Source organism: Hyalella azteca, unplaced genomic scaffold, assembly GCF_000764305.2.
Source record: "Hyalella azteca isolate HAZT.00-mixed unplaced genomic scaffold, Hazt_2.0.2 contig13926, whole genome shotgun sequence".
NCBI lineage: Eukaryota > Metazoa > Arthropoda > Malacostraca > Amphipoda > Hyalellidae > Hyalella > Hyalella azteca.
In genome coordinates, this window is record NW_025943831.1 from 53,791 (window position 1) to 78,086 (window position 24,296).

The 24,296-nt window shown below is 37.1% G+C and overlaps 2 protein-coding genes across 3 annotated transcripts in view; both read left to right on the top strand.

Moving 5' to 3' along the window:
- The first annotated feature begins 12,519 nt into the window (after positions 1-12,519).
- LOC108679561 lies at positions 12,520-20,031 on the top strand. The gene is made up of 7 exons (XM_018168212.2): positions 12,520-12,545; positions 14,988-15,704; positions 17,251-17,402; positions 18,159-18,330; positions 18,569-18,739; positions 18,938-19,143; positions 19,482-20,031. The coding sequence occupies exons 2-7, from the start codon at positions 15,000-15,002 to the stop codon at positions 19,801-19,803; spliced, it is 1,728 nt and encodes a 575-aa protein (XP_018023701.1). The 5' UTR covers positions 12,520-12,545; positions 14,988-14,999; the 3' UTR covers positions 19,804-20,031.
- A 1,315-nt stretch (positions 20,032-21,346) lies between these two features.
- Positions 21,347-24,296, top strand: part of LOC108679556 (probable ubiquitin carboxyl-terminal hydrolase FAF-X) — a 31,519-nt gene continuing 28,569 nt past the window's right edge. The window contains exon 1 of one of the 2 annotated variants that reach the window (XM_018168199.2): positions 21,347-21,745. The gene's annotated coding sequence lies outside the window, so the exon portion shown is untranslated. The remainder of the gene's footprint in view (positions 21,746-24,296) is intronic. The other variant, XM_047883881.1, reaches the window with a different exon arrangement.

Sequence of the window (24,296 nt, forward strand, 5' to 3'; positions counted from 1 at the left end):
AGGCTGAGCCTTTTTTCCTTGCATGGCATAATCTGAATAAAAAAAAAGATCTCAAAATTGAATAGAGGAGTTGATTAACAACGTATATGGACATATTTTAACGCATATAAAGTAGTTCAATGCCTCGGAAATTCATACTTTATCTAATGTTCAGATAAAGTATGTTCTAAGCTTCTAACATCCTGTGAATGTTGCAAACTATCCAAGGTATTTGTTTGAATTATAGCTATGGTTTAACACACGGAAGACGCAATCGACTATCAAGTTCATGGACCGGAGAGTAGGGTGGTGCCGTAGACGGCATTGAACAAACGGGTACCAACTTAGTATGTCGGCTCAGATATAAAGTTAAAGTTGCGCCACGATCGACAACTAGTCTCTGTAAATATGCCTCAGGCATGCCATTCCTCTCCTAATGATCATGGAAGGAAAACAATGAACAATTTTTTTAATGCATGATAGGAAATAGTCAGTAATTGGTGCACATGAGATACCATCGCCCATGCCTGACTCGAGCACTGCTCGATGACACGCTATTGGAGCACTCAAATTATGTCGGCCGGCGGCCGGTCATTCCGCTTCGTGTAATTTGAGATCATCATTTTACATGTGATACCTACGGGTCAGGGATTATTCGTGCGTTTTTGCTGAGATAAATTGACACCAATAAGGTAGAGTTTCTCTACGTTAGTATTATTATCGCATTTAATGCAAAAAATTGTCGATGGTTTCTCATCAAAACTGTCATATGAGTCTTGATTATTCACTTTGATCATAAGTGATTACAAACTTTATGATATTTCAGAAAAAACACATCTAAACATTAATTATGTTATGGATACACACGACGAAAGAAAAATGTCAACCACAAACCATTTCTCCAAAAATTGCAAATCTTTCTGTAAAAACTCAGTCTTATAATTAAATATTTGATAGAATATTAGAAGATGAGTTTACTGTCATGGAATGGATGATGCATGATAATATAGATTGAAAAAATATCTTCGGTTATTAATTAGCACTCACTACTCCAAAAATCGAATAAAAAAAATTATTAATATTTTTACTTGAGACGCCAAACGTCCGCACAAAAAATATAAAATCTGCGAGTATTAACCAGCAAAAAAAAAACAAAAAAAAAACAAATAAATGTTTCGGGCTATTTTTAACTGGCTTAAACAGGCTTTTTATTAGCAACGCGCCAGCGATCCTACCTCGTCTTCCTAAACCTGGCATGACTGCTCGGAAAGCCCCAACATTGGGAAAATTTTCCCCAAAATTAAAACTTGATTTTTTTTCAGTAGAGTTCGTCAGAATGTCGTACCCGCAGGCTGGGGACTTTGGTTCTGGATAAATTACAGCGGATCGTACGATCCCAACTACGGTGCAAGCTGTAATATGAATACGGAGAAAGTTATGAAATATACTTGGCTTATTTGATGAGAGCCATTCAGTTACTGATGTAAACTACTTATACGCTTGTATTAGAGATCAAAAACAAATGCATGCAATACGTAGGTATAGGGTGCTTGATATATTGGGATTAATGTCTTGCTATAAAAATAAAGGTTTCATCATGGCTAGTAAAAAAACCGAATTGAAGTTAAAAAATTCATCTGTGCATAATCAATGGCCAAGTACCATGGAAGAGATGCAGCTCCCGCAAGATAGTTACTTGCTTTAATCAAACATATGGCAACCTAAGAGAGCTGGCATGCAGTATGAATGCCAGCTGCAAGCTCGTTCCACGTTTCAGCATCATCAGAATTATATAAAAATAATAATTTAATTCCACTGCGTAACATAGTAACATACAAAACCAGCTAACGATCCTTTTTCATAACTTATCAGCGAGCTAAATTAAGTGATTGATTTCAGCTCATCAATGAGCATACTTTTCATAAGTGTTATACCATCGAAAAAAATGGGCCAGATTTGTGTTTGAACAATAAATAGGGACAAATCAAAGAGCTAGGTCTTACATTACGACAGAGCTCGCGGCAAGTCCAGTCAATGTTCAACCAACGGCCAACCCCAATTAATATGTTGCAGTCTCTCATTGCCATCCTCCACCATTTTCTATAGAGCAGTAAACGCTTCGCTTTACATATATGAGCGAGATTGTTTTCCCATTACCAGCGAGCGAGGAAGATGCTAGCATGAACTGGTCAGATAGCTACTGGGGAACCCCATCCAGCTATCTATCGGTATTCGTTAAATTCGAGGTTTTTTGTTGCTGTACAGCAACTTTTCGAACCAGTAAGATTATATATATTATACGGCACGTTGTCGTCGTCCTTCTGTAACATTGCAATGCGCAGGTGGCCCGCTCTACTATTGTGTACGCCATACTGCCGAGGCAGCTAGGTGCCTATCTAGGTGCACGGCTACCTCTGCTTGTAGAATATTACCGATGACAACTTTTTAGGCAAGTTTATGAAAGAAGCACTGACATTATCTCCCTCGTGATATTTGCGAAGTTATGAATTTTTCATTCGATTATTTCTGTATGAAAGATTTGTTTCATTAATAATTTAAAATTTTATATAATACAAGTAGCTGAAAGCCGGCATAGATCATCGGAATTGATGATCCAATAGTTATTTACAAATCCCGTGTCCCGTCTAAACAATCTCAGAAGGAACTTTCATTATATAGATACTATTTCATTATATGGGCACTACTTTCATTATAATAGATACTATTGTGAATCGGACACAATAATGTTCGTCAGTGAACAAACTTTGCATTATATTTACACTTTTAGGAAGGTACATAAATGAACGCTGGAGATACAGTTGATTAAGAGTCATCAGTGCAGCAACAAATAGAGCATTTGTGGTTGTCTTCGCGTTGAAATCGATCTCTTACCAAAATAACCACAAAAGCATTGAAGGCATATTCTTATATCATGGCAAACACATGAAATTTTTGAGACTTATTTTAAAAGCTCGAGATTAACATATTTTCTGGAGTAAATTGTCATAAAAACTGGTGCCAAAGTGAATGTAAAATGCACTCTTCCCAATGCGCAATTTGATGGAAGCTGCAATGCGTTAAGGATATAAGCTTTAAAGATAGATACTTTTTATTATTTTAAAGAAAGTAGCGCTTTTATATTAACTTCCAAAAATATTTCGCATTAAATTTTCGTGCATCATGCCACAACATTAATTTATTGGGAAAACGGATATTGGGAAAATTATTGTTTGAGCCGAGCTATTGATATGTATATACCGCAAAAATTGCGCATATATCCTACACAATATCATTGAGCTTAATAGGAAAATGGAACGCGGTCAGTCGCAAGTTCCTCATGAATGATTCATGACTAATAAATTTTTCTAGGTGCCAATCAAATGCTGAGTAAATGCCCCGAGGTTCGAAAAGACAGATACTCACTAAAAAATTATTATTCAACATCGGTAATAATTCAAGCGCTCTTTTCAGGCGACTGGGGCAAGGTGATGCAATCTAACAGCTTACCAACTATTTATTGAGACTAGTGTGCATATTACTCGAGCTAAATTATAAAGGATAAACACAACACACACATTAAAAAATACACAAAAAATTCCTTTCTTTCTGTAGAACAAAAATTCACAAGAAAAATAATAACGAGCTTCAGATAAAAAAATACTATACCATCCAACTGGCTGTTTAATTGCTGTTATCTTCAGTATAAGCTCATATAGGATGTCGTATATGCGCGGGCTGTCGTGGTAATCGAGTGATATTTGGCTATGCGTGTAATTAAGAATATAACTATACATTATTAATATGTATTTACATTTTTGTTTATGAAAATGTATATATATTTTCTATATAAGTATAAAAATATACACAGACCTGTTTTTGTTCTCTACAGTGTCTGATTCGGAATTCGAGATCGAGGACATTACGAAATTTTTAGGACTCCATGCTCGATAGTTATTACGATGAATAATACTATAAGTACTTAAAAAAGTTACAATTAATATCAACGTCGATTAATAGAAGATTTCTTTTTGTATCCTCCTGAGAAAATACGGAAAAAATGTGAAAAAGCGTTCGAAATTTTCATTGTGACTTTGAAAAGGGTCGAGATTTCATTTTAAGCATAGGTTTGCAATGTTAAAGTCCATGATATGGCAAGTTGAACGCCGCTGAGAGGCTTCACTTCTTACTTCAAATGAGCGCAAAGTGGGAATTCCCTGCACGGCTCAGAATTTCTTGTGACTGAGCCGTAAGCTTAGCATCACCTCGTCCTGCATTGCTTATTCGCTAAAAATCCCACAACCGCTCAGAGACACAAGGTACCACTTAATGTTTCGGTATTCGATGAAGTCTTGATGTTCTGAAATACATAGGTTCTTTGCAAAGGATAGTTCCACATCGTCACTGGAGTTTAGGCCACCTACCACACTTTTTCCGGTGGCCCCACTCACGCATACCACTTTTTATTGACGAGACCACTCGATCACATTCAGCCACTCACACGCCACTCCCATCAGGAGTCACCACTGAGCTCGAGGATCTGAGGAGCAATGGTGAGTGTTAAGCACGTCTGACGTGAGAGGAGGTTTTTCCAGCCTCTCGACGGCGCCCTTCGCAGTCTCTTTTTAGAACAGCTCCTTTACTACAACACCAACGATGCCTCAATTGTGAACGCCACTGAGTTAATGGCAACACGATCAATACGCATGTTACAACAGTTAGAATTACAATAATTCAAACTTTACTTTTGTTATGAACATGGGAATTTTGATAAATATTATTCCACAAAAAATTTGCTGACTACCACTAGTAATGGGAGAAAACGATGTAAAAACATTCGAAAAATGAATCATGCAAATAATTGAATTTGTCACAGAATAATCGTACATTGCATTATGAAAGTCCTTATGCTATTCAATTTTTATGCGGAGACGAGTAAAACCTTTACTCTAGTTGTACGGAGAGAAAACACATGAAAAATATAGAAATTTGAAGTTCATTATCTCCCTTCATATTGCTCTCATTATTAATATCTGGAGTTCAAGTAATAATGACATAGCCGCAGTATCTCGAAGAAAACATAGATTTTGTATCTCAACAAACATCCGACATTTCGCTATAAAAACAAGTATGCAGTAGATACGAAAATAACGATATTTGAACCAGCAAGAGAAATTATACAAGCTAAAAAATCGGCAACAGGGACCGTTGAAATCGCGATGCAAGGCACACCTACTATTTTATATGACAAAGATTCCTCCACAGCCTCTATACTTACACACTATCATGTGCATACACACTATCATGTGCATACACACTATCATGTGCATACACACTATCATGTGCATACACACTATCATGAATATAATTTAGAGGATTATGCATGTACATTTTAGTTCGAGTGCGAGAGTTTCAAGTGTACTAGATAGAAAATTTTCATATTTTTCTGGACACAAACTGTGTATACAAACTATACACGATTTCTAAGCGGAGAAAAATTCGAACCGTTTTGAAAAATCTATGTAATTATCTATTTATATTGCGAATTTTGAAAGCTGCATGTACGTGCAGAATGCGCAGGCCAGATGTCCATAAAGCACATTTACATGTGATCATATACATATCTCTGACGGCATGTTCCAACCTTATTCATTAAATTAACAGCTGATCTTAAGTAATACTCTGCCTATACATGTGCTAACACTTATTCCTTATATTAACAGCTCATCATAATTACATCTCTGGCGGTATATGTACTAACACTTAGGTATTTATTATCAATCGATCTTATCGCACACTATAACGACCAAGATTCTGACATTGACTTATAGGTAAAATGTGTACCTACACCTTATTATTATTTTTTGAGGCGTAATTGCATATGTTCAGCTGAGTTACGTGCAAAATGTGCGTAAGATACATAAATATTACGCTTTCTCCCAATCAATGTGAAGAAAATATTTTAGAAGAGGTTGGGGGAAAGGTTTTGTCTGAATTATAGAGGCAATTTATACCAATCAGTAGAGTTCAACTGTTATGTATATGCGTATAGTCTAGGCGGGTTTATATTGCTGCGTTTTGTTCAATTATTTTCATCATTGCACTCTCATGATTAAGAGTCAGATTTTATACACTTTGGAGAATGGAAGTTCATACAAATTTCTATACTTCTCTCGAGTTTTATCTTCATTCTTAAGTAGTACAGAGATACGAAAAATTTCAAATTGTATTCGCTTCATCATTTATTGGATACTTGCTTCCCAAAAATTATTTGTATTCTGTTAGCGTGTGTTATTTAGCGTAATTATTATACGAAAAATAAACAATAAAAATGGAAGAATACCTCCGTACCAGTAAGTAATATCTCAACCCTGATTAGTGATCAAGTTGACCCGTGCGTCGCACGTAAGGGGAGGTGACTCTAAAAAAGTATAAATGTTGAAGATTATCGAATCATCACGTACCAATTCAATTTATGGCTTGATCAAGAAAGACAAAATCTTCAATTTGTTGTTGTTATCTGAGCTGTTGTGTTCGGTTGCCGGAGTTATTTGCAGCAGTGCAATGCAAGGCATGACACAGCTGAGTAGTTCCGCTTCAGCATCCTGTTAAGCGCCTATCACGCCAGAATGCTTTGCCACATCATCCACTCCAGGCAAACTCCTCAAAAATAAATAGCAAATAAACTGTTAGTCTCAGCACTCACTTCAGCACATAGAAATAAGATGGGCTCAAGACTGGGGCCACTGCCCATGTCAGTTGCGTGTTACAGGCGCTGCTATGGATAACTTCAATCACAAGAACAGTTAAAATATAAGGCATATTTTCGAGAAAAGAGGAACAATGAATCTAAATGCTACCGGAGACGACAGAGAGAATATTATGTGCAACTTTTCATTTCAACAATATCATACCTTAGTTAGTGGTAGAATCATCGTAATGTTCCCCTGAATCTAAATGATGAGTTTCATTCGTTACCGATTCCGGCTGACGTTAATTAATTGTCACTGATAAAAAATGACGTCTTTCGCATTTAGTTATTAGATCGATCCTCTCGTGATGATTGGCTGAAGTTCTTTGGGAATAAAATTTTATTGTAACTGACTGGATAAATTATACGTTTCTAGATAGTATTTAAGCACAAAAGAAGCTAAATAAATGCAACAAGATACAATAAGCATTGAAATTCCTGCCATCAATTTCAGACGGTCCTATCTCTAGTAACCACATGGACTAACGCAATAAACAAGAAAGAAAACGAACAATTACTAAATTAACTAAACAGATTGCTGTGTTTTCGATAACCCTGAACCTTCATTAAATTTTATGTTGCCTTCAAGCAAATTCTTTGCACAACTCTTAATCTTTATAAAATCGCAGTTTTGGAGTTAATTTTAAACGGAAAATTATAACTTAAAATTCATGAAGACCTAATCATTATGACGGTGTACTGCCTTTTTTCACTCAGTCCAAATAATTTTTTTGGGGAAAATGCTTGCAAATGTTAACAATCAATATTAGTGAAAAAGTCAAAACTGGTGATCATAATGACCATGACCAACACATTTAAATATTTTTAGAGTAAGAATTTCCAAATTTCGGACCGACGAATTGCAAATTCGTGAGATTAATACATAACATAACATAGTGATGTTGGCGCTGAAGTGTAGGCCTGATGTGGCCTGTCGCCGATTCTTTTCCTTTTCGTGCCTTGTTCACAGAAGATCTAAAATCGTGTCATTTGACCAGATCTTTTCATGACTGACGATAGTTTGAAGTAGCTACTAGACTTCCACCGGGTTCGATATGATGCTAGACATTTTAAGTCTGAACATATATTTTTCCATAGTTTTATCTAGTCCGTTCTTGAACTCGTTCATACTTGGAGCGCCAACGATGTCATCGGGGAGGCTGTTCCACATGTCGGTGATTCGGAGCGAGAACAAATGTTAAAGCTTGGATAAGTTGCAGCGCAGTTTTTTCTTTCATAGCCGTGGCCCCTAGTGTCGGTTATTGTTTCAAATTCTAGTAATCCTTCAGGGACCTTGTATAAACCATGAGTATATATACTTGTATACTTTAATGAGGTCCCCACGCAGACGTCGATAACTGAGGCTTGGAAGCTTCATAATCTTTAATCTTTCTTCATAGGACTTGCCCTTCAAGCCTGGAATTATATTGTACGGACTACGGAATACGGATAATATCCTTGTACGGATAATTTGATCATAAGCCACCTTATGATCAAAATCAATGAATTGCAAGAAGACTCTAAATATAAATATTTTCAAGTCAAACAGATTAATAAAAAAGTTTATTGACACAAACAATTTCAATTATTGGACGGCCGCTTTCAAAGCGATTTTCCCAAATATATTAGCCGCAATAGCTCTTTTAAAGAGGTACGCCAAAAAATATTTTCTGATCGCGTGGAAGGAAGAAAATTGATACACAGAAAGTATAATCGTGGGTGTGCTAAAATAAAAGCTTGTGGCGCAGCTGTATTATTATGCATGTATATAAATATTTATGTTTCTAATATAGTTCATAGCTGCAGTGTCACCCAATAGGAATCCTTGAACTTTGTAATTGCCAATTATTTCAAACTCAGTGCAGATATTTACGAGATCTGCAGCTATGTAAATAAAAAACACATCTGAGTGATCAGACCGCAGGACGGCGCTTGCGAGTTAGGGCGGGAGGTTGAGTGCAATTAATAATATAATAACACTCATCATGCATCTAGGTAGATCAGAAACGCTGGATAAAGTAAAAATTTTGAAGAAATAATTAGAAACCAATTAGCGCTAGCAAGCTATTAGAGATTTCAGTTGTATTATGGCAGTTAGCAAAGGTAACAGGAAGAGAAAGCTGCTGAACGTGAACTATTTCCTTTCAAGTTCATATCCAGCGAGAGGCAGAGAGCTCATTATATTTATCATAAAATATATCAGCAAAACTGCACACAATATGTACGTAAATTCAGTTTAAACTATGAGGTCAATGAAGCAAGCTTCCGTTGTTTAAAGAATGAGACTGAACTGCTATTGACAGGCAGTTACTCACCGTTTAATTCGCTGCTTGCACCATTCGCTTTTCGGCCAAGGCTGATTACAGCAGACACATTCTTGAATTCCGAAGATGAAGTCTTCATGAAAGTTGAGATGGTTTGGTTGCTGCTGTGAATTGCTATAACTCGGTTGATGAGCACAATCATATTCGCCATTAGACAAGATGTGTGAAGAACAGCAGCCACAATTACTTTCAACTTTCAGCACTACCTTCATCTTCATTTCGTTCGCCTGCTTCTCTAGTAGCTCGCACTAAAATGAAGGCTTCAGGAACAGGCTTAGATAGGCACATAAACCCAGCCGAAGTAGATAAATTTTCCTCCTAAATAGAATATAGCAGCCACCAGCGCAGCTTGCATTAATAGCTGCCAATAGCAAGCAGTTTATGATTAAGTCTATATACTTATTGTGACGTAAATCCAACCGCGTGTTATAACCATGAAGTGCACACATTTAAACGTCTTGTCGCTCACTTTTACCGAGCCGCGCAACACCGAGGCAACACTTAACTTTCTCGTTTGACTTTGTATGTATCGTATTTGATACAAGGAGTGCTGCAGGTAAGTAGCCTGATTATCTTAGCATTTACAGGCAAAAGTAGGTTTGTATATAAAAAAATTGGTTTGTATCATTTGTGATACGCAATCAAGGGTTAAATGAATGAGCATAGTTCAGCAAACATTGAACTTACATAGCGCAATCTCACACCTCTAACAAAACACCACAACATATGCACTCTTTCTCTAACCAGTCAAGCGTCTGTAAACGTACGTAAGATGGATAAGCTCGTACTTTTCAAAAGTTTGCTAGTCCTCTGCAGCTCACTTCCACATCTCCGTATCGTGTAGCCGGCGAACAGGTTTCTGAACTGCACTATAGTAATTAGGCTGGCGGCAGCAGGTGTCGGCACCCAAGATCTGAATTTAGCTTACCTGCACTTGATTTGAGAGAATACGCTAAGCGCATAATTTAATAATTAATCTATTGATTATCCTACATTTTAACCATAAATTCACTCAATATGAATTAGTAAATTTACTAGAATATAATGAGCTTATGTAAAAATAAAAATTTTCTAATGAAGACGGTAGAATTTTTGTGTTACAAGCCTCGTCCAATTACACTATAATGTTTTTATACTTTATTTCAGTCGTCTTATGAATTAAAGTGGCAATAATATTACTCTATTACTCATCTACAAACATACGACTAGAGAATGCAACCCCGATAATATGGTATTATTTAACAATTCAGATAGCTGTTAAATTTAACAATGATCTACTAATTCTACTGTAATGACCATTATCGGTCATTAGATCATTGGGGTCAAATAATGATGTATTTCGAAAATATTGAGTCTATCAGACTAGTGTCAATACTTTTGACTAAGAAAAGTCGTCGACTCTTCGTTAAATGCATTACGACTATGTTTGTACTCATAATTCCAGTCTAATAAAATTTCCTTCACTCGACGTTCAAAGTTCCAGTATCAGGAAAATTCGCCCATGAACTGGGAAGGCAGAATTAAAAGAGTACGAGACGATGCAGAGCTAACAGGAAAAAATGGTGCTGACGGAAAGTTTGGACATTAGATTAATTAGAATCTATGACATTCGCTGGATTTTATCATTCTTTGTGGTTGACTATAAAACAAAAATAAAATAACGTATCAGTGCAACGTTCTGCAAATAGAAATTATTTTTGTGGTCGTTGATCTATATCAGTAAATAGATCGAGTATCTGTGTACAAAAAAATTAATTGGTTGCAATTAAATAATATACTGTATCTCAGTAGTGAGCTCTTCTAAAGTAAGTTCGTTTTCGTCATCACTTGCCCAGCTAAAGACTCAATGAATTTGGAGTACGTTTTCATTCAGCTATAAAGGGTTTACTTGCAATTTGTAAACTGTTATAGGTGTAACTGCATTACTGCACAATGAAAAGAATATCCGAGGGTTTTGCTTACCTTGAAATCACAATGAGCTAAAATCTGTTGTAAGCTTTACGCTACATGTCGGTATAACATCTGAAAACATTTGAGACTGCATGGTAATTTGACAACAATATTTCGCCCACTGTTGTGCCAGCCGTATGACGATTAGTGGGAGGAGCGTATGCAAGACCAATTTAGCGGTTGATACTGCATGGACTCTGTTGACACTGCAAAGTGTTGACACTCAATGGGCTCTTAAATGTTGTTAACCTCACTGATAGTGCTTGTTGAGATTCGCAGCAATTTGATTCTCGGGGTTTTATCAGGAAATTTTAAGTTCAATGGCCCCACTCTGTATGACAAAAGTTCCCTAGCAACTCTGGTAAAGAATGCAAGGAAGAAGAATGACCAGACGAGTCTCCGACGCGAGCATTGAACAGGTGAAGGCCGAGTTTGTCTTGGGAAAGTTGGAAACGAGAAATATTTCCATTGAAAACTCATAAGAAACATCACGTTCGAATTTCAATGGTGTGTGCTTAATTGAGTTTCCAGTTACTGTAGTCATGACATTGTATTTTGCCCAAGAAGACACGCACTGTGAAAAAAGTAGGAGTGAAAACTCATGAACAAGTTAATGGCGATAACACGGAACTACGGAAGCGTCATTTTGGTTTTGTTACATAAGCTAGCAAGATGAGTGGCAAACCAGCAAGTGCTTGCAATGCGGAAGATTGAAGATGCTGGATGCATACCTAGCCTGACTATTTTTGTCATTTAGTGCCTGTTATTGCTTAATTTCATACATTCCTTAATTTACCGTCTCGTTATTTGTGTTTAATGTCAATTTTTTGCTGTTAATGGAGATAAAAGTTGTTTTCGGTTTTAGCTTCCTGCAAGTTAGTAAGTTTACTCACTTAGTGAATGATAATTCAGAATGAATGAGCCTGCGGCGAGTCGTCGCATCATCGGTTGTCAGGCGATTCATTTAATTTTATGCTACCATAGCTTATGCCGAATTTTCTTGTATAAAAATTAACTGAAAAATAATAATAATTTCCAAATTGCGAGAATAATTTGCACGTAAAAAATTCAAGTTGTAATATTTTTCACAAAGTTCGGTTGTGACAGTTTTCATAAATGAAGCCTGGTATCGGAAATAAGTATGAGCGCAATTCGAGCACGCGTTCGCAAAGCAAGCGTTGAGGCATATCATACCTTAACCTGAAATTTATTAGCAATTGAGAATTTTTGGAATATCTCAAAGATCAATTTAATATCGTCTGGACTCCACTTTTTTGGGTTCTTCTTAGAACCATTATCGTTCAAACAAGCCACTTGACCAAAGATACTTCACAAGGGCGGCACAAATGCTCTCACCATGGCTGAATCAGCGCTACTGGCCGCTTCTCCAGCGAAGAAAACAACACATCGTTGTACCTCTCGGCCGCGTCTCGGGCACATGACGGCAGTGCCCGACACATGTTTCTGAAGCGGCTGAACCCCGGGTCAACCCCCTATACACGAGGCCAGAAGCGTCGACAGTTCAAGCGGCGGATGAACTGGCGGTCAGTACTCAGTACCTCCCCCGTTTAAGGCTTCCGGAAGATGAGGTTTTGATACTAATGTGTACGGTGCAGTGAATGGGCAGTATGTTTTATCTGTACCGTGCAAGAAGCTATTATGTAATATGGGAATGGGGATTGATTGCTTCCAGCTTTTTAAGGTGATCGATGCAAGGTCCATTAACGTGATTTTTTGTGCTGCAATCTCACGTAATACTTCACCTTTGTATTCACTAGGTTTATAATTTAATTCATTTAGAAATAACTGGTTGTATGTTTATTTATTTAAACATATATTCAGGCCACATTATATCGAATTTGTTGGCACCTTTTATAAAATAGTAATTATAATAAATGAATCTGAAAATTTTTAGAGTGCTTAGACCGATTTAAGGGGCTAAAGACCCCTTAAAATAAGCCTAATGACACCATTGTTTGGCATTCAATTTTAACTTCACTGTCACGCAAATTTCTTATGTCCTTTCATCACCCTGGAGCATGACATAGCAGGGGCAGCTGGCATGGTTCATATGAATATTCATTATTCATAATTAATCATTAGTAATTTTTTTTCGGCATATTCGTGTGTTCGTGGTATATTTTATTCGCTTATCCTTTACGATTAGACAAATACAATTAACTGAGATGGTCCTTAATTAAATTACTCGATAAGGAAGAAAAACGCTGGTTGTGAAATCAGAATTAAAATTCGCTGCTCAAAATTCATTTTCATATTGAAGGTCTGTGACTGCACGTGAATCTTGGATGTAGCAGTAAAACGTTATACTCTAGTCGTTGATTTTAACTTCATTTACAATGTTGAAACGTTGACAATAGGAGGAGAAGGGAGTATTGACGATAATTTAGGATTATCGAAAAAGGTTTGAAGTATAAATATGAATCAATTCAGAAAAACTACATTGATAATGTGAGGAAAGACTTGCCGGCAGGCGAGAGGATGAGTTTCCACTTTCCAGTACACCGTGACCTGCTGATCCCATCTCGCAATCTTTCCCTTCTAGCGAGACCTAACCACTCCAGACATTGGCAGACGCCAGACAAGCTGACACCTCAGTTGATGAACAGCCTTCCTGGTGGGTGGTGTCGCAGCGTTGTATTCCGGACACATTGCATGGAATATAATTAAATCAACATTGTTTGGGAATTTTGTGTTGTTAACGAAATTTTTTGCACTATTCGACTTTATTTAATATGCTGAAACGTGTCACTTTGGCTGTTTGACATAAAGTTTTTGCGAGTTTTCAATCATGGTGAGTGTTCTCATGAAAATAATGTAAATGAGAGCTATGGTATATGATAATTGTCAGGTCATTTTTCATAGAATTTTAAATAATTGTTATGCATGTTTACTGTTTGCAGCGTACAACGAATATGAGCCACTGCTGCATTCAAAAACTTTCCGTAACCTAGTACAATTTTTGACTGTTCTTCACTTTCACTGTTTCACTTGTCGGTGTGTTAATCGTCTTCGTAATTTGGATAGTGTATTGGTCTCTCAGTTTAGCTTGATTTCAACGAATATAGGCCCAGACCTCATCATGTAATTATAACAAATTACAAATGATTTTAACAAATTGAAACACAATAAAATGGCAAACGAACGTTTATTCATGAGACATATTGCCTGATTTTCAGTGATTGTATACATAAGTCAGATATATTTTGACAAAATTATATCTTATAATAGCATCGTATCTTCGGGAACGAAAATGAACAATACGTGCCTCAATATTATATAAATATATAGTAAGAAACAACCTTAGTGCGCTCAGTCCGTGTTGAACTAGCCATGGCGTTTGTTATTGATGTCTTATATTGACTGAAGTTTATATTTAGCGTGGTAACTCAAGAACGGAACGAGCTAAAAGCATTTTGCTTTCATAAATGTTTAACGGCGGTCGCTAAATTGTGCGGGTAATCAACTGTACACGGTGCCACACATGTTACTCATGATGTTAGTGATATGAGTCATATGACCACTGCTTGACGCCATGTTGCCGACTACCAATTAAAGATCACAGCACTGGGAACTGGACGCAGCCAAGACACAATCAAGCAACCTAGAAAAGCAAGTAAATCAAGTTGTGACGGACTAACTGTAATTTAATTCATTTGTTAGATTTGCGCAAGAGATTTCTTTGAAATATAAATGTGGGTAAATGAAAGCTGATTTGCGTGACCAAATATGATAAAAAATGAGATTATACTAACTCTTCATAATTTATCCCATTCTATGACAATTCACTTAATTTGTATAAACAGTACGATTCCATCTATTAGAGGCTGGGAATAATATTTTGAAACGCGAATCTTTCATTCACTCTCGCCAAATTCGAAAACGTGTTATTTTTAGTGTTTGATATTCTCGTGAATCATAGGCATGCTTGACCTTAATCAATAATGATATTCTCTCCTTCACTGCAGCGGCGAAGCAAAATGCGGATGCGGGTGCGATTGGCTGGCCTAGGCGTGTTTGTTGTGGTGGGTATGATCGTACTCTATCCTTCCCCACTCAAGACTCGACACCTCAACACAATTCGAAGTATTTTTCCACAGTCGAAACTTACCTGGCAGCTTCAGCCTGCTGCCGCAGTGTCAAGTCCCTTGAACTCATCATCCTCTACCACTCCCACTGTTGTTGACACTCGCGACCAAGTCCTGGCGAATGTCCACCTGCCAAAATCTGTCCCGGTGCAAGAACCTCCCGTGCAGAGCATACCATCTCCTCATCTTGAGGGCGATAGCATCAAGTTCGCCGTATTTCGAACTGATAACGGGACGAAATTTGTTAGTACTGAGAAGATTAGTTCTAAATTCAGCATTTCGACCTTGGATCATGAATCACAGAAAATTGTCTCAAATTTCCCGAATTCACTTTTTGCGGATAACATCGGCGATAATGAAAGTGAATCGGGTGATGATCTGAAAATGAAAGCTGCACTTGAGTATTCTAAGAAAACTTTAGATCTTGTCCGAAGGATTGAAGACAAGGCTACACCTGCAAATTTTGTTGATGTACCTAAGGTAGGAGCGCTGCCTAAGCCAGCATCCTCGAGTAACGTTCCATGGCACGAGAATCCTGATGAAGTCATCTCGCCTGCACGGCTGCGTGAACGAGCTGCAAAGTTCCCTCCAGATTCGGTGAATTTTTATGATTTTATTATAATTGTAAAACATGTCGTGTAGTAATATTAGCACACTACTTGCCTCAATATGAAACTAACGATATTTCTGACATTGGTGGGCACAGCTAACCGAAAATTTAGCTTTTATAACGCTAAATCGATAAATCACTGAACAATTTAGCAGAATTTACCGCTAATTTTTATTATACCCAATTTAGCTTTGGCTTAATTTTTGGGGGGCTCTGAAACTCTGAAAAACAGAAGTACGGTAGAGAGCTGAACTTTTTAATATGTCGTAGCATTGACAGGGAGCTTTCCAAAGAGGTGTTTCAAGTCAAGTTCAGATGATGATCAAGATGTGCATAAATAATTAAATGAACAAATTAAATTCATCAAGCTGACATTCAATATGCAGTTTATTTAACGAATAAGAAAGTATTAAACGAATAAGAAATATAAAGAAATAAAAGCACACAAGTTAAAGCAAGATTACACACAGCTCTTACTCTGGCTTATCCTTCATCTCCTCGAGGTGATGATTTTTGCCCTTGATGAACATCAGCCTCTCTGCCCTTGATGAACATCAGCCTCTCTGCCCTTGATGAACATCAGCCTCTCTGCCCTTGATGAACATCAGCCTCTACGTACATATGTTGACGTAGTCAGCCATTAGCGTGGCACCGGAAAGTTTCGTTAATTAGCGGCCCGTTAGCGGATTAGCGGAAGCGTGCCTTCCACAGGGCTCTGATACAATTTATCAAAACTTTCTCCATTTCAAAGCAATTTAAAAATTATTATTTTTTTATTTTTTTACTTGAAAAATTCGAAAAACTGCTATTTGTTAAAAGCGTTTTGTCAGCCTTACCTCCGAATGCCTAATTTCTGCAGACTGATGTGTGATGTCCACGTGTAGAGTTGACTTTTGACAGGGGTTTAAATATTCTGATTCTAATAATACTTAATTTATGAATGATGACTCATTTCTTGTAAACAATATTGATTTCATATCTTCATTCTTCAATGATGGCATTAGTCATGGCTGTTATATTGAAATAAGTCATTGTAAAAGTTATTATGTATGTTAAATCGTACAGAATTTAGATTTGTGAGGTGAACTTGTGAAATTGTGAAAAAGTTTCAGCGAGTAAAGCTGTTATTACTTGTAGGTAGGTCATTATATTGTTTCCCAAGAACAGTGCAAAATACCATCCTAATCCGCCATTGCAAATGACTAGTTTCGCTGACAGCATCGACCTCTTGCAGTTCCGGCGTGCGCTTTGGCTTAAATAATGCATGATCCAAAAGTTCGCTCACCAAACTATATACATCATCTGAAGTTCGGCAATGCATAAAAGATAAACTATGTATCTCAACATGACTCAACAAACCTATTTTTTAGCAAGGGTTGGACCAAACTTTTGACATACAATGATTAAACTTTTTTCAACACGTATACATCTAGATATTTTTCTGACAATTATTATCATGTTTTAGTGTTGAATAAAGTCAATCGATTTGAGCAATGGCTTTGCCTTGTTCAGTGAAGACGTGTGTGTTTGCAGGCGATTGGTCGCTTCATGGCAGAGCAGAGCCGACGAGTTGAACACATCGGCAGGCAGTGCGCAATGTCTCGTAAAGAAATGCCACATGAAATTCTTGGGTATGAGGCTTCCGTCATGGCAATAAATGCCTACGCACACTTGATTTTTGACAGGTGAGATATTAAGGAGGATTTTATACCAATGCGTGAATTGAGCAACGTCATGATGCTCTAGTGAGACGAATAAGCTCCCGGTCCAATGTTGCTACTTGCTAGTTAGTTTCAATTAGCTTGATGTCTGGAGCTTTGCAGTTATTTTAGAGATTCCAGTTGCAATTAAATGAATAAAATTGTCATTAGCTGGACTGAAAATACGTATTTAATCAAACGCTTCGTTGTGCTCTCAATATATTATGATCAAAAGTACCTATATTTGAAGTGCCTCGCATATTTCACAATCCATATGGGCTATACCTGCACGAAGTTCAGCACTGGGAGTGAACGTTCATAATTATTAATGCGTATGACAACGGAACACATCCGAACGCATGAATTTTTGGCGCACCATATAACAGACGTCGCGACAGGTTTCCTATGTCTTGTTCTGTTGAAGATCTACGCAGTCGGCATGTACGATGTTGCATTAACATATACATATACTTTAACATAACATAGTGATGTCGGCACTGAAGTGTAGGCCTGATGTGGCCTGTCGCCGATTCTTTTACTTTTCGTGCCTTGTTAACAGAAGATCTAAAATCGTGTCATTTGACCGGATCTTTAATCGATTACAATCTATGCTTAAGAACATTGTTAGCAATAATCGAAATTGCAGTTTAGTCTCCTTAGTGAGTCAAGCTATTCTTTACTACATTTACAGCTCTAGTCTGATATTAAACTATGCGGAATAAAGACAGTTGCGACTTGCAGGAGGAACTCGCTGACGTTCTGCCCGGTGTACAAGGCAGCGAGCACCTCGTGGTCCAACAACCTGCTGCAGCTCAGCGGGCTGGTGCCTAGCAAGAGACGACAACCTGCAGCCGCCATTCAGAACCTTCTGGGGCAGGTCTTTCCTAGGATCTCTGGCATAGCTGGTCCCTCGGTGAGCTTACATAACCTGCGCAAATGAGAAAATTATAGAATTATTCCGTGAGTATATTCGCGCTAGTGATGACATCTCATCGGAAAATCATTCGAATTGAAATGTTTCGATTTTCATGTTGTTTTAATTTGACTTTGAAATGAAAATTCTGAGCATTTTTCCTAAGATTCCTAATGTCTACTGCATATTCATTGACATTTGAAATGTAATTCAGTTGCAAATATTTTATTTTTGTCAGTTAACGAAGGACACGATAAAGTTCATGGTGGTGCGTCATCCGTTCGAGCGGCTCGTGTCGTGCTACAGGGACAAGTTCCAGGACGGTCTCAAGGATTATTATTACGAGATGTATGGCGAGAAGATGGTCCATCTCTACCGTCCCAAGCCGCCGGGCTTCAGCGATGACGAGGTTCAAACTTGGCCAAGTCTAGAAGCAGCACTCGAATTTATAACTATCAAAATCAAGCCTTATTTACTGTATTTCGAACTTCATTTTCAAGCAGCTGCAGCCTACATCAGTTGCGATTCCTTGTGATATTTTCGACTACAAACTCATATCTAATAATGTAACCACAATTTAGTTTAAACAGTGCTCAATTTATGACAGATCGCTGCGATGTTGAAGCAAGTTCGCAACGCAGTCTTGAAGCATCACCTAACTCGCATCAAAGGGAACCCATACTCCAACCCAATAGGGCCGACTTTCCCAGAGTTTGTACAGTTCATCATAAACGCTCGTCAAGACGACGAACATTGGCGTCCATATTACACGCACTGCGCAGCCTGCTACATCAAATACCATGCAATCCTCAGGTACAGAAACTTGCTCGCTACCTCACTTTGTCACTGACTTTCACATGCTGCACTTGTGCCCCATATATAACCTGGATCAACTGGTGCGTTACCTGAATTTAAACATATTCGGAAAATAATATTTTACACTGATGTTGAGTTTTTATTCTAATACAAGTCTATAACGAACCCTGTGGCTTGATCGAATTTGTTATTGAATCATAACCCCACAGTCAGAGTAACCGGACATACGCTCAGAATATCCGTCCGTTGTAAGGACTCGTCCGATGGTACGTTGGAAGGTTTCGGTTTTCATAATTTTTCTACCGCTTGTTTAAAGTATAATTTCTCGGTTACAGATTTGAGACTCTGTACGATGAGAGCATTCAGTTCATCGAGTACCTGAACCGGACTGGAGCGATAGAGCCGCGCTGGGATAACATTTCCAGTCAAGGAGCCTCCACCAGTGCAGTCGCGTGTTCATTATTCAAACAACTCACTGTAAACTTGGTTCAGAAACTTCTTCAGAAATATGCTAAGGATTTCATATATTATGAGTATCAAGGAGAAGAGTACCTCAAGTGTGCCAAGGACTATAAAGAGGGCATGACTGCCGACGTCCGCATCAATTATATGAATGATGCCGAAAACAATACCATAGCCGGTGTACCTGCTCGGTAACATGACATTATAGGTTTCTGTTCAGTATTTTGCTAACAATTACAATATTTATCAGTATTGTACTCTTAAGAAATATCTGTAATATTTTATTATTCGTTCCAAATCTATGTTTGTGTTGGAGACTGACTGTCTTCATGTAAAAAGTGTGCTTATCGGGTTAAAAAATGAATATCCGAAATTATTTTCTAATGACCGTTTACCTAGTATCACATTTACGGAAGCAGAGAAATCCAGAATGTTCCCTTACCCCCTACATTTTAATATAAATATCGATAAACTAAACCCTCTTACATCCCACGATGTCTCATTCAATGTGCTCAAGCAGCGTCTTCCATTAAGGTGGGACTTGGCGTCAGGGACCCAACCTCAAACTGCGTGTAACAGGGTCAAATTTTTATTATTAAGACATCCTGGAGTCGAATTAACCTAACCACAGAGAAATCAAGCGCGACCGTTTCGTAAATTTGTAAGTAAATCTTCCATTACCTGTTCTATGGTTAATATTGAATCGCGCTGTTAAAATTCTGTCCATAGACAATCTTACTTTGTATATTATAGAACTGATTTCGGGTGATCTTGGTGATACAAAAATGAAAGAAGAGGGCAGCGCTATTTTTAGGTATTATACCGTTCAATAACTAGAGAATTAGATAAACTGGAAGTTACTTTCGGGAAAAAAAAGTATTTCGTGCATTTTCTAATTTTTGTCGAACCAATTTTATTGGTTAGAAATAACTCGATCGCATTGCAGTGATGTTGGATAGTAATCCTGTTGTACACTGCCTGTACACTGTCACAACGCCAGTTCTAGAAGGTAAACATCTATCCAAAAGATCCATCAGTGGCTAAACTTACTTGTCAAAGAAGCATGCGTGATATACAATTTTGATTTGCGAAAGTAAATTAATTTTAAAGAATTATCTTATTTAATATATTAGATGGAGGCCTTACTTGTATAGTGACATCATAACTGAGAATGTTGGGGTGAGTGATCTGTATAAGCTAAGTTCATAAATATTTATGATTACATTTTCGTTTCCTCTTTAACCAAACAAAAACAATTTCCCATAAATGCGTTTGTGGTTTAGATATTTTGGGAAGAGACTAATGGAAAGGGCGAGACGACGATGAGCCCCGGGCGTCGGGTGTGCGCAATACAAATGCACTTGTTGGTGAATAAATATTATATTCGCGACGCTGAAGAGCTCACCAGAAGAAATATAGTGTTGTGTATCATAATTTTGAGTTGTTAATCCCAAATTAAAATGTTTGCAATAAATAATTACTATAGAAATGTTCGTCACCAACTGTGAATTCCAAAAGCATAAACTCTATTGTCTCGATGCAGGAAGTAATATACACGGCAAAATATTAGGCATTTTTCAAAAAAATAAAATGTTAAAATTTTTATATGATAAACATACGCATAAATTGGGCGTGGAATTTCCTCGCCAAGAATAATCAGTGTCAAATGGACAATCGAATGATAAGGCAGTGATGCTCGTTTGTTTAATATAAATGACGTTGACTTCTGAAATGTGAGAATGATAGATTTTAGCTTCATAAATTACGACTAGTGGTAAAATTTTATAATCAGATCCTAGATTTTTACGACTTGATGTATTACAATGTGTTGGTATGATTGTTTTAAATCTCATTAGTCATTTGCTGCTCCTCTCATCGTCAGATCGTCTATATCTGTGAATACTATTGCTTGCTGCGGCTGGATCTATTTTATTGTCATTGTTTGAGCCAGCATCGATTGTAGTAAAACATCATATGATATGTAGAAAGTAGTAAGTAAATTTCTGACAGTTTTGATAATATATCTCCTGTTGAGTGTCTTATTATTAAATAAACCTGCTTGTGTCGCCATTTTGAACAAATCCTGAAGACGAACGATCTAACTATCGGCACGGGCGCACGGCTCAATATTTTTACGGTACGTGTTCGCTCATAATAAAAATACAGATGAAAATGTTTCCAGACTGATTGTGACGGAATTATGAAACCTATTTTTTTGTGTAGTTTGTAGTGCCTGTAAGAATGCTTGTGCCTTGTTACACCATATTACGCTGTACGTTTCATCATTCTTGTTCAATCATAGAACATTACACCAAAAACTTGCGACCCAGCTACCGATAACTTCAGCCATTATTACTACATTATAATATGTATATCGCATGCATTACATTCTAAAAGTTTGAAAATAACGTTAAGAAAATGAAAATAAAATAATCAATGGGTCAGACTTGAGTGAAGTTGAGTCTCAATTAGGTAGTCAATAACTCAACTCAAGGTGTACAATAATAATTACTGTTTTTACACCAAATATAAAAAATGCAGTATTGACAAACAATAGAATAGATCTGAAAGTGAGTACTAATTTAGGAAAAGTTTATTTCAGACAGACACCAGTGATATGATGTACTTGGGAAACTTGAAATTTTTGTTTGGGAATTTATATCAATCCAGTTACTCCACTAAACTCCAGTATTTTGAATAAATTATATTGTGAATTTGAAACAATTGGCTAATGAATAGAAAAAACTTTTATTTTGCAAATTGCAGATAGGCTAGGTAAAGTAGGTATGTCATGGCCCAACAAAGTAGGTAAGAAAAGTCTACAACTAACAACTCTACACTCTACAGTCTACATGAATTGTTTATATTTTTTCAATTTTACAGAAGTATTAATGTATCTTCATTGCTCTTTCAGGTGTGAGATGTATGATCATGTATCTACCTAGAGGCCTAGCCTACCTCTCAAGTCACATTGTCACAAATAGGCTAGCTTTCATTGCAATTTTTGGATCTGCAAGAATCCCAGTAGATGAATTACTTTAAATTGTTTACAATAGTGAATAATCTTATAATCATGCTTCAATAAATAAATTGATGGATACTGTTAATAGGGAGCCATGAGATTTTGGTAATAATTGGGGAATTTCTAATCTTGGGATCTTTATGCCCAAACCAGTAGATTCCTGCATTTGTTACTTGTTGCTCTGTGAAACCAGATGGGACTAAAAGCTTTATCCAATTTGGTAATAAAAATTGGGTGAATATTAAGCTTTCTGTGAGAATTTAAGGAAAATACTAGGTAAAATATCCCATATAAAATGGGAGATTTAAGGTTTCCTAAATTTTTTTTTTTTATATAAGTCACAGTGTCTGACAGTCTGGGAGAGGTACATATAGTAGTTTATCTCTAATTTGACATTTAAATGATAAACTATTACCAACATCAACATCTTGTCCATTTACAACATTTCCAATATTTTACTATATACCGGTACATGATATTATATTGCTATTACTCATAAAAAATTTGAAGGGCTATAAATCCCATCCACTCCCAACAGCCAACACTCCTAATTGGCTGACCCAAAAGGTTTATGGCCTCTTGGTTGACACAAGATATCTTGGCTCTGCCACTCTAAATTGATCAGTACTAATTGCCATAAATAATTGCACTAGTGGCTCTGTATATGGGGGTACTTTGTGCTTCATAGGTTAGAAGCAACCTGCAGCTGCACATGGAGTGCTTACTTATGTTTTATAGGCTTTTAAAAAAATGCTATGCTATGAAATAGCTATGCTTCTCTTTAACAATCTTTCTTTGTTGTTAAATTGAATCAATGAGCAATCAGATGTAAAAGTTCATGGAGCGGAAGGTGGTGACATTGTGCATTTGCTATGTGGCTGAGACTTGCTCCTCACATCTCTTGTGGGCTACCGTCAACCGGGGCAACTCGGGATGATTTCGAACGTTTTTCATTCATAACTTCTTTCCATGAAACATTTCATAAACAAGTTTAGGCTCACTTCAAAGCTCTTTGCAAGGGCTATCACATGGCTTCTCCAAAAAATTCTATATGCTATTTGTAAGGTGCCAGAAGCAAAAAAAGTGTCCCGAGTAGTCCCATCAAATGGGGCTACTTGGGACACTTGGAATAAAACCTCATTTTAAAACATTTGAAGCATGCAGAGTGTACTCATCCATTACTAACAGTACTCTGAAGTCCTTCTCTTTCATTGTAGATGATGTAGAGGTAGAATAAATGACATTTTCTGTGATTTTTACTTGTTTTTTCTTTATTGATATGATATGACCATATACATTGATTGCTGTATTATTGATGCGATATTACTGTATCCATGAACATGCCATTGAGCATTTACAACAACCTTGTCCACTGCAAGCAGCCCTATAGCATATCAGCAGCCCTATAGCATTTTTTCTGTATCTGTAAGCTTACAGGATGGCTTTTAATTAGACTCCTGCGTCTCGAAATAATTTTCTCGAAATGAACCGGGACAGACGAAACGAGACGAGAAAATTCCGGGAAAAAAATAATGGGACAGAGGGTAAAATTTGTCCCGGAATAAACGTATGAACCGAGACAAGACTTCTGTCCCGGACTTTAAAACTTGTGTCCCGGTTATTTATGAACCGGGACGAGACAGACAGATTTGAAACGAGACATAAC

Coding starts and splice junctions, on each gene's coding strand:
- LOC108679561 (XM_018168212.2), top strand. CDS start 15,000: ATGCGGATGCGGGTGCGATTGGCTGGCCTAGGCGTGTTTGTTGTGGTG. Junction 18,331..18,568: donor CTGGCATAGCTGGTCCCTCG/GTGAGCTTACAT, acceptor TATTTTTGTCAG/TTAACGAAGGACACGATAAA. Junction 19,144..19,481: donor AAATACCATGCAATCCTCAG/GTACAGAAACTT, acceptor TCTCGGTTACAG/ATTTGAGACTCTGTACGATG.